The sequence below is a fragment of the Anastrepha obliqua genome, chromosome 1, assembly GCF_027943255.1.
Source record: "Anastrepha obliqua isolate idAnaObli1 chromosome 1, idAnaObli1_1.0, whole genome shotgun sequence".
NCBI lineage: Eukaryota > Metazoa > Arthropoda > Insecta > Diptera > Tephritidae > Anastrepha > Anastrepha obliqua.
Window position 1 is genome coordinate 6,930,221 of NC_072892.1, and position 11,796 is coordinate 6,942,016.

General features: G+C 36.4%; 1 protein-coding gene across 1 annotated transcript; it reads right to left on the reverse strand.

Annotated features, from left to right (window-relative positions):
• Window positions 1–343: 343 nt before the first annotated feature.
• On the reverse strand, window positions 344–10,857 carry LOC129246208 (transketolase-like protein 2). The gene is made up of 3 exons (XM_054884814.1): window positions 10,597–10,857; window positions 2,064–2,399; window positions 344–1,996 (listed from the first exon to the last, which is right to left on the reverse strand). The coding sequence occupies exons 1-3, from the start codon at window positions 10,698–10,700 to the stop codon at window positions 556–558; spliced, it is 1,881 nt and encodes a 626-aa protein (XP_054740789.1). The 5' UTR covers window positions 10,701–10,857; the 3' UTR covers window positions 344–555.
• Between the last annotated feature and the right edge of the window lie 939 nt (window positions 10,858–11,796).

Below are 11,796 nucleotides of genomic sequence, written 5' to 3' on the forward strand. Positions count from 1 at the left end.
CGCAGACCTTCTCTTTCACGTGGCCCCAAAGAAAAAAGTCACAAGGTGTTAAATCACAAGATCTCGGTGGCCAATTGTGTTCACCTTTTCGAGAGATAACACGGTCCGGACACTTCTCCAGTAAAAGATGAATGGTTTCGTTGCTTGTGTGGCACGCAGCGCCGTCTTGTTGAAAATAAACGTTGTCTAGATCAATACCATCCAATTCCGGCCATAAAAAATCGTTAATCATCTCTCCTGTCTAACACTTAACACCTGTTATGGGAAAACCATTTATAAGATATAGAAAAATTAAATGTCATATACTTATTTCACTTTGTTTAAAAGATTTTGCATGTAGCGATTTATGAATTTTTTTGTTTGTTTATTTTTCTTATGATTAAATTTCCAAGGCCATACAAAATTAATTCACTCATAGCTGGCTTTTACGTTTTCCTTAACGACAAATAATTATTACAAATCAAAGTATGTACGTAGGTATGTACATACATATGTATATAAGTATGTGGATCAAGCATTCAGTAGCTTTTATAATTTCTAATTTCAAATTCCCGCTTACAACTTCAGCACAGCCCCAACAGCGTTGACGACATTGCGTGCTGAAATGCCGAACATGTCGATGAGCACATTTGGTGGGCCTGAGCGTGGTACTCCGGGCACGTACAAATGCTTCACCACAAAGTCACGTTGTTCGGCCAGCACACTCAGTACAGCCTCACCTAGACCACCTTGCTGGTAGTGATCCTCAACGACCACAACGCGGCCGCCAACAGCCTGTCCATTCTCGATAATAAGTTCAGCATCCAGTGGCTTAATGGTGAATGGATCGATAACACGCGCATGCACGCCGCTCTTTTCAAGTTGAGCAGCAGCATTAAGACATTCGTAGAGGGTAATACCGGCACCGATTAACAGCACTTGATCCTTGGGTGATTGCTTCACCACTTTACCCTTACCGATCTGGAGCACTTCGTCGTTTCCATAGATGACGGCAGTATTGGGACGCGATGTGCGAATGAAGCACACACCTTTTGTGTTGGCTGCCAATTCGACGGCGCGCTCGCAGCTGACAGCATCAGAGGGATAGAACACGGTGCTACCGGGAATAGCGCGGAACATAGCAATATCTTCAAGACCCATCTGAGAGGGGCCATCCTCACCGATGCTCACACCGCAGTGAGAACCAACAAAATTAACATTTGTCTGTGAAATGGCACCCATACGAATTTGATCGAAGGCGCGTGTGAAGAAGGTGGCAAAAGTTGAAACGAAGGCAATGGTACGGTCACGGCATGCGGTACCAATGGCAACACCCACGAGATTCTGTTCGGCGATGAAGCACTCAATGTAGCGTTCGGGGAATATCTTCTTCAACTTATCGGAGAAAGTCGAATTCTTGGTGTCACCATCCAAAGCGATGACGCGATCATTGTTTTGGGCGATTTTAGCCAAGGCAGTACCATAAGCCAAACGGGTGGCAACTTGCTCGCCCATCTTGTAGTTTGGTGGTGAAGACAATTTCACGTTGGTGATGTCCACTACAGGTGCAGGTTTTGACTTACTTGGACTTTTGGGTGGAATAGTGGCGTTACTATTAACAATTAGTCCCTCCAAGTGCTTGATGACTTCGTTGGCTTTATCGCCCAACGGTTTGCCATGCCAGTTGTCCAAATCTTCAATGTTGGGGAAGAATTTACCCTTGTACGTTTTCGCAATGATGGCAGTGGGCTTGTTTTTGGTTATGGAAGCTTCATGGAAAGCCTTGCACAACTCTTCAACATCGTGTCCGTCGACAACCAAAGCGTGAAAGCCGAAAGCATCCAAGCGCTTGCGATAAATTTCCATCTGATGTTGCAGCGAGGTTGGCTCAGATTGACCCAAACGATTGACGTCGAAAATGACGCACAAGTTATCCAACTTGTAGTGGCCAGCAAAGTGCAGTGATTCCCAAATAGAACCTTCAGCAGACTCTCCATCACCCACGACCACGTAGGTTCTGCGAAAATTAAACAAAGCATATTATATAATACATATTTTACATCAGAGTCCTTTTCAACACACACCTGTAGTCGGCCTTGTCGTAGTTCTTGCCAACGTATGCCATGCCAGCAGCAACGGCAACACCTTGACCCAGAGAGCCGGTACCGACATCGATGAAATTCAAACGTGGTGTTGGATGACCCTCAAGATCGCTGTCAATTTTACGCAAGTTCTGCAAATCCTCAACGGGGAAGAGACCAGCCTCAGCCCAGGCGGCATAGAGGATGGGAGCAGAATGACCCTTGGACAGCACAAAACGATCGCTTGATGGATCGCGTGGGAATTTCAAGTTCAAGCGTAAGGTGTTGAAGAACAAAACCGACATGATCTCGGCAATGGAGGCACATGATGTTGGATGGCTAAAAGGAAGAACGTAAAATATTATTCTCAATATTTAATAAGTGCAAATGAAAAAAGAAAAACTCCAAGCAGAATCATAAATTTATTTAATTGTAGTGAAAAATTAATTAAAAAGCTTGACTGTGGATGGCATTAAGACCTGTTTACAATAGCTGTGGCCCCCTATATACCCTTCGGAGCCGGCTCAAAAATGTAGGGTTCAGCATTTCAAGCAAAATAATGCTGGTCACATCGATCTTTTGAAAAAACTACAACAACCAGTACAAAAAATATATTTCTACGCTTGTCTAATTAGGAAATAGTGATTTATTTTTATTTTTAAACGGCAAGTGATGACCTCTCGTTCCCTTTGCATTATCGAATCTTACATTCACTCAAATGTCTACTCGGTATTCAAAGTGTCGGTGATACCAAGCCCAGATGCCTACTTCTTCTTTTCAATATGACATCCGATTCGAGAAGCAAATGTAATGGTGCCTCTGAAGATAGATCACAGTATCCACAGGAGGCATTAGAACGTATCTCCAGTGTTCCCACAACAGTCGGTTCTACATTACCGGCACAGTCCGGATTTAAAGCATGCCAAGGGTTGTCACTCCAGCAGGATTCCCCTATACAATTGAGGGGAATACTTAGGATATTACAACAACAAGAACAATCATATCATCAGCCTGTGCAGATGACTTCACAGTCTGCAATGATCACTAAGCATACCAAAGAGCATTCTCAGTTTATCTTTAGGGAGGTTTATGAGATGTTTGAATCTCTCACGATTGTATCCTCTAAATGAGGACTTTGCAAGCAAGCACCACGCTTGAATTTTGTAACCTCAGTTTTTCATCTCCGAGCTCTGGCTGATGTTTCATCGCTTGATGTCTCATCGCCAGGTAAGATTAAAATCCTATCAAACTCGAAGGCACAACTCCCTCAGCTGGTGCAGCAGCCACCTCGTTTCCAAATAACCCGTTTGTGACCGCGCCCTCTAATGAGGTGACGTGCATGAAATATAATATATGTAGGCATGTAGATACTGTGGCACTATCTTTTCAAATGTTTAAATTAAAGTCAAGTAAATGTGGCATTTAACAACCTTTGCGGTTTTCAAGTTTTATTACTACATTTGTGGTACATCACGTAAAACTTTTCTCTGATAAGTTTTGCTTTAGATAACACCAATACATGGCGGTCCCAATGCAGGTATGACATTTTTTTCATTACTATTTTTACGCTGTTAGCTTTTACACTCTCCCTCTGGACCCAATAAGTTTTCTGGGCCTACCGTTAGATGAGATAGACGATGACGAACTACTTCGCACTGGCAGGGATTGATGAACTACTCCATTAGCATACAATATTAAGGAGGAATATTTTATCAGGCGCATTTTAATCCCGGCAGGCATTTTGACAAAAAAAATTATAATTATGTGTCGGAAAACCTCCATGTGGTTGTCGAGAGCTCAATGTATCCGTAGTGAGTGATAGTTTGTTGATTTTGAAGTAGTAGTAATCGGACAAGTTCTGTAATTCGCTTTGGAGTGAATTTCAATAAAATTGAAAATATAGAAAATTTCAATAGCGGCAAATTTTATTCAAAAATTGCTGTTCGCACCGAGATTTGTGTCAAGACTTGCCAATTATTCGTTGGCCGAATGCGACTGGAAGCAAGACACATGCAATAAAGGACACCCGACCAATCTCTATCTTAGGTTTATTAAAGGAACTGAGTTTGGATGAGGTACTGTGATGAGTAGAGGGCACAAAAGATCATGAGATCGAGGTGTAAGCCTCATTTTCATTCATTTATTCATTATGAGAGAAGAACTTTGACCACGAAGCATATAGCCACTTCGATAAAAGACTTCTTGGCAAAGTGTCATTCAGAATCCCGATGAAACGATTCACACTCTTAAAACGAATATGGGCGGAGTCATTTAAGGTCTTCGGATAATTGGGTTGAGAAAATATGATACTAGAAAGCATACCTTAGCGAGTATTTGTTCATTCAAATAAAACCATAATTGATCAAAAGAAATTCGATTTTTTTTTTCATTTTACTTAATTTTTACAAATATACTTGCTTCTGTACTACCCTGTATGGCACGTTTAATATAAATTCACCTACTTATTAAAAAATTGCAAGCAGTAAATGATATGACGTACTTAGTAGCGCATGGGAAAATATAGAGCTGCAAACACTTCACAAAGTAATTGAGAAGCCTTTAAAGTTAACGCAAACTCTGAATACGTAGGCAATTATGCATTTGAATTAATTACTAAAGGTTAGATGAATATCAATGCTTTTTGATTGAAAATGCCATATCTCATAGCACAGAAATAAAAAAAAATTTAATTGAATTCTCTGGCAAATCGTGCTCAATTATGTATAACTGAGTTGCACTCTAAGTTCAGTGAAGAGATTCATGATGTAACATCTCTCACCTGATGCCAAACCAAGCTAAGTGTCAGGCCTTCTTAAGCCAATGATAAGGTCTACCGTTATTGTTTTAACAGCATAAACACAAGTGTTTGGGGAATGCTGCTGGAGGGACAATCCTTAGTCGGATATAAATCCGTGTCGATGTAGAGCCGACTGTCGAGAAACGATGATAAGGTATGTCGTTCTCAGCATTGTCAGGTCTACAGCAAGTAACAGTATTTGTATTTGGCGAAGAATTTTCGCTCAGGAGAGGGTGTTTTATAATGTTACAACAACATCATTAACAATGCCTGCCTCTGCTTTAAGATATATTCTAAAGTAAGTTATTTTGTCACATCTACAAAAAAATTGTGTGCGCAGTTTTGTAACCCATTAAAAAATATAAATACTTTTGTGCATTCGTTAAATACAAAAAATGTGCAACAAGCTTCAAGGAAAAAAACTCATCAAAAATCAATAAGAACTTTAAGCCACTTCAAACTTCCACTTTTTATGTTAAAAATAAATAGGCTATAAATTGTATACCCATTTGTTTTAAATTCTAATTAAAAAGTTTGAAATTTTGATCAACATCTGGCGAAATTTTATAAAGCTTGAATTTTTTGGAATTAATTTGGTCTTTGTCATAGAAAGACCTATGTTAATGTAATTAAAAATAATTTGACAAAAACAAAAAATTATTAAAAATAGTTTGACAAAAAAAAAAAAACAAAAAATAAATAAAGTCAAAACTTATTAATATGTAGAGACTTGATTGATAGCAATTAGGAGAGGATTTGAGAGGATTACTTGAAAATATCGGAATGTCTCATTTATTACTGGGTAAATTAAATACTCAAATTTAGGATATGTATATAAAAGAATTACAAACAATAATTTCATAGAAAATATTTTTTTATTATATTAATAACCATAATATTACAATACCCGGTATCCGTTGCTATGCCTTGTTGAATAAAATCAAAACAACCCATCAGAAAAATATCAAGCAAAATTATTTTTATTAATTTTCTATCTCAAACCGTTTTTGAACTTTGCTTTTGGGTCATAGTTGAACACCTTTGCGGATTATGAAGTCTAGAATGTGCTATAAATAGTGGGAAATAGGAAAAACTAAGACTTTTTAGATTAAATTTAAGCAAATATTCCATTATTAGTGACGAATGAGAGTGGTGGCGCGGCTGGGGCTGTGGGAAGGGAGTTCCATCATAAAAACATGCCTATAAAAGTTAATGCTGCTAAAACAACCAACTGCACATACAATTTTCCAATTTTTTATTTTTATTTTTTTTTGTTTTCATTTGTTAGTGTGAACAGCTCAAGTCCAACAGCAAACCACCTTAATCCTATGAGTACGCCATTTTCAAGATCTTATTAGAACAACTTTAAACATAAAAAGATTAGCTTCTTTTTACTTTTTACAGTGGCCTAACCCCCTTCAATTGATACTCATATTGCCGGTTCTATTCATATATTAATTCTGTTGATCGAAGTGGAGGTCATAAATGAATACATTGTCTATCGGAACACGAGTTTATTCATAGCGCAATTTTTACAACAAAAAAAGAAATTCAAATAAAATTACTTAATGAGTCTTGATGTCTGACCAAATCTTAAGAATTTATTACGTAAATCAGAGATCAGTATGTACTTGAAACACATGTAGGTACATCGTAAATTTCGATGCGATCTCGTTGTATTATTTTTCACTTTCACAAACCTATGATGCAAACCAGCCATAAGGGAAGCATTTAATTTAAATATTACGAAAATACTTATATATTTTATTATTATGAAATAAGGTCAAAAACTCGCGAATGTTGAGTGACATTCATTGGTCATAGGTTCGTCTACTCCATTCAATTAAAAAAATAAAAATAAAATTAAAAATGAACAATTACCATTTCGATGTTTTATAACAAATCAAATCAAATTATTCATCTCAAATATTTTCAAATCAGTTTATTAGCATTGTGAAATTTAACAACGGAACAACAAAAGTGACCTTCATATATTTTGCTCTTCACATTTTGCCATTCAATAGTATGCCCTAAATAGCAAAAAAGGCCCTGGAATAACCCAATATCTAATTAATCTATTTCAAAATTGTTTAACACTCTAAATTTCAAGTGTGCTCGTAAGTATAATCTTTTCATATACTTTATTATTAAATTTACACAAATTTGAAACATTTTTACTGAATCGATAATAAAGAAGGTCATTAGTTTTAAGCGTGATAATGGAAACAGAGCGTGGATTGAGAAATATGTTCCTATGTATGTATGAATGTACGTACATAAGTGTATATAAAGATCGGATGATCACATCTGGCAAGCTGATAACAATTTAAAAAAATACTTATTCATTTTGAATTTGGTGAAGTACTACTTATCAGACGCGTATTCTTGCATTAGTGGGTGGTATATGTCTATATACGTGATTTCATATTTTGTTAGGTACTTCATATTTTTGACATTATGACTCTATACAAAAAAGGTTCTTTACAAAATTTATATTTTATCTATAAAAAGTTCACCATAAACCCTGATAAATACGAGTACCACACCGGTTTCGAGTGAACACAAGTTTAACGGTATATGCGCGTCCAATATTTGGAAAATATGTGTGCCCAGATGACCTTGAAAGAGCGCGGTATGGATTTGCTTACAAAAAAAATTAGACTACCTGTAGACGTTGAAATAACAAAGTAGCTTTCGTTCCAACACAAAATTCTTGACTTTTTAAATAAACTCAGCGAAATAATACAAAAATTAAATTTTTTCAAACGCCGCGAAATTTTAGGCAAATCATCTCCGAAATAAGAAAACATCTCAAAAGTAAGCCATAAAAATGTCGGAAGTAAGAAATGCCAACTTTAAAGTTTCAACAGATATTCAAGAAAATACGCACGCTTGACACTACGAACAACTTCAGAGAAAAGAAATGGGCTAGAAATCGGCCCAGTGAGTAGTTTAAGGATAAATATTATTCTTAGCATTTAATGAAAAAGAAATAAAATTACGAAACGTACATACATATATGTATGGGGAATGTTTATACTGTTACAACAACAACAAAATGCTATATTGAAAATTTAATTGCAATAAAAATCTGCCTATAAGGTTCAATGTAACAACCGCGAGTTTGTTGAAAGAAAAACACTATTGAGGAAAAAATATTATCGACTTAAAAATTAATATAGTAATTAAAACTGGTCATATAAAGTTTTACACACGTCCCCATACGTATGCAGTTTTCCAAACAATTTTCCTTGTACATTGCCTGGCATAACAGATAAATTGTAAATTAACGGTTGGTTCAAACTCTATTACGGGCATAACAACAGACAGTAACGCTTGCCGGTTTTAAACAGCTACAACAACAAGCTGCCGCTCAGCCGTTTCAATGACAATTGGTTCTACGTTAGCGGAAAACCGGGTTTATATGCCGTTAAGTAAGCAACAACAGCAGTTACCTTTAAACCTTTGCATAGCAAGTTTCAGTACTGAAGAAATCCTCATCAAATGTTCTAAGGTAGCTTTAATTCCTCGATGTATGAAAATAAATCGAAAAAACAAACATCACAAATTTGAGTTGAAGCTCTGTCCAAATCTGTCAGATGTGTATATTTAGCTTGCGTTTGCTCAATTAACACACCTTAAAAACCAAACATTAGAACTCAGATAACTATTTTTACAATAATTCGCATATTTTCCTTTTGATTTAAATCGGTAAATATTATAAATATTTGGGGCTATACTATCGCTGAGCTTGTATAACTTTTGCCAATGTAAACGACTATTATAAATTAACTTAGTATCAGAGACTGTTACTGTTAACTGAGAGCTAATGTAATTAGCCGGCAATCGGTATGCACAATACACACATACATACATACATATGCATGTTCGTACTCAGACGTACGCCTTGAGTACGATTTGAACACAGCTATTGTCGAAATATGGCACATGAAAATAATTTAACATACGACTATTTTGTAGCTTTTAACAAAACATTTCTAATCTGAATGCTAAAAAGTGATATTGAAATTATTCCGATAAGGTCAAAATCGTACAAGCTTGAATCCCTTCTCCAATTGTGCGAGATTCAAATACACATTCACCTATTCCCCTATACATACACCTATGGCGTTCACTCACTTGTTGGTGCGCATACACACACTTGTGTATACACAAATGAAATTTCATGCGTGCCCGGCAAGAAAATCCGATCAAAGTCAAATTGGCGTCCATGACGAAATTCGCAGCCACCAACACTATTTTTTTATTAAATGTTACTAAAACTCAAGCCTGTGGACTATTTGAAGTCATTGATATATGCGTCATTGGCATGCGCAACTAGGCCAATACCATCGAATTCATACTTTGTGAAACGTTCTCAAGTGTCGGAAATTGGTACTTCAGAAGCTAACATAGTCATACGCTCAAAATAACTGCACCATTATTAATCTCATTAAATTATATTCCGATAAACAAAAAAACGTGTGATGATGCGTGATTACCATTCGGAATTCACAGAGAGAACGTGGTTCGAACCTCGGTGAAACACCAAAAATTAAGAAAAACATTTTTCTAATAGCGGTCGCCCCTCGGCAGGCAATGGCAAACCTCCGATTGTATTTCTACCATGAAAAAGCTCCTCATAAAAATATCTGCCGTTCGGAGTCGGCTTGAAACTGTAGGTCCCTCCATTTGTGGAACAACATCAAGACGCACACCACAAATAGGAGGAGGAGCTCGGCCAAACACCCAGAAAGGATGTACGCGCCAATTATATATATATATATATACATATATATACATATATATACATAAAAACGAAAAACACAAATTCCCACAAAACTTGTTTCTTTAATTTTAATTTTTAATCCCACACCTCTTGTTCAAATAATACCACCAATATTGACTTGGCTTTACAATTTAAAAAAGTCTAAATAAAATTATATGTATTCTATACACTACTCTACACAAATCGAATCAGAATATTGGTAGTTTCATGAGCTTTCCTAGCTTTTCTAATGTGTGAATGGCTAACATTTTAATGTCGAAAATAAAAAATAAATACTAATTTTAATAGTTCAGAATTTGCCTACAGGGGCGGTAGAGTGCTCTCTTAATAAAAATCTAAGGGGTCGTTTGTTTTGCGCAACTCCATTAGAACCTTGCTCAAAAAAAACCACAATCTCACACCATCGTATTGCCACCTCGTCACTAATGCCCACACTAATCAGATACCTATAAGCACTACGTGTATGTATTAATGAATGTCAACAAAGGTCAGTTCACATTCAAATCCGTTGATATTTTGCCAACAACAATAGGAAAGAACAAAAAAAAGCTATAGGTTATCAAGAAAGTAATAATGAAGTGTACATACTATGTAGGTATGTTACTACATACACACTCAAGTATGGACCTATATGCATATGATATGCATTTATGGCGGAACCACGTGGCGTCAGTGTAACGTTTAGTTTTGCCGGTCACCTTCGTTTCAACCTTTTCTTTTATTTCAACACTGATCATCGACTTTCGCTAATGTAAAGCTGTTCCCTACACACATCTATTAATGCATACATACATACACACATATATCTATTAAGCAGTGCAAGGTACGCCGTTTTCGGCTTTTTTTTACCGCTTTTGCAAGTCACGCCATACAATTTTTTTAACCATATTTTAACATGATTTTAAATTATTCTCTCACAAACTTAATTTTATAATAAATTTTGCACATACCCCGATTTAGATGCCTGTGTTGATGTAATAGAATCGATACGTAGACGATGAGCGATATCTTTCAGCAGCTGAATAGTATTTGCTTCAGGCTTGTGGTACGACATTTTTACACTTTTTTGATGGAAAATGTACAGAGAAAATTCTTTGAATATTTAAGAGTGGCTAGAATATATAAAAAAATTTGTGACAACGTCGCGTCCACGTCCGTTCTAAGCGTTCCAAAGCGACTGGCGTACAAGAGCGAACTGACGATAGAGTGTCGGTAGCTTACCCTACTAACCGGTTGCCCAATCGCCTCACTCAATGCTTGGAATTGTGGTGGTTGGATTGTATTTGTAGCTGTTGATTAATTTTTCTCCCCACATTAACTATCAGCTCCAGAACGCATGAAAGTATCCATGTTTGAATGTCAACGTACATGCATTAGCTTAACAGAGCAAATGCCGATTATTACCCTGCAGAGAAAAGCAAAAGTAATAAGGCAAACTTATAATTTGTACCTAATATTTTAATGTAAAAATGAAGTTGCGTAAATTAACGTAGAATCAAATCACAGAACATCAAATCAGAATACAGTCCATATTGTAGAATTGGTATTCGTGAATTTGTTTAAATTCTTTTTACAAAAAACTCTTTTCTTACTATTGTATTCCAATGTCTATATTAGCCTAACTTAACTTTTCATTATTGAAATAGTTAACTCCTGTAAATTAACGTATCGAAAAAGTGACTCTTAAACCTTCGCTGCGTATTTATATTCCTTATTTCTAAGAATCACATAAGGCTTCGAAACAAGCTCATAAAACTCTTTAATTCAGCATATTGCCTATTAAATTTGGCAGCGATGTCTTCGGATGGCGAAAGCTGTGAGGCGCAAGAAATGAAGCTTCAAGAATGCTGACCGATCTACCAGTATAGATGTAATCAGAACTTTGGTTTCAACGATTTAATCTTCAAGGGTAAACCGATATGTGCCACTTTCGTCAAATTCTTCAATGTCAAACGGAACTTTCATAAGCTTTTCGCTATAAATAGTGAAGATGTTAAGCCGACATTCTAGCGTGACTCAATTAACATAATTTTCAAGCTTTCACTAGTTCCCACACAATACCTGGGCTTTATGCCTCATTTCCTGTTTCAACTTCTTTTTACAGATGGGGCAGCACGGAAATGAACATGGCAGGTGTGAACAACACGGTT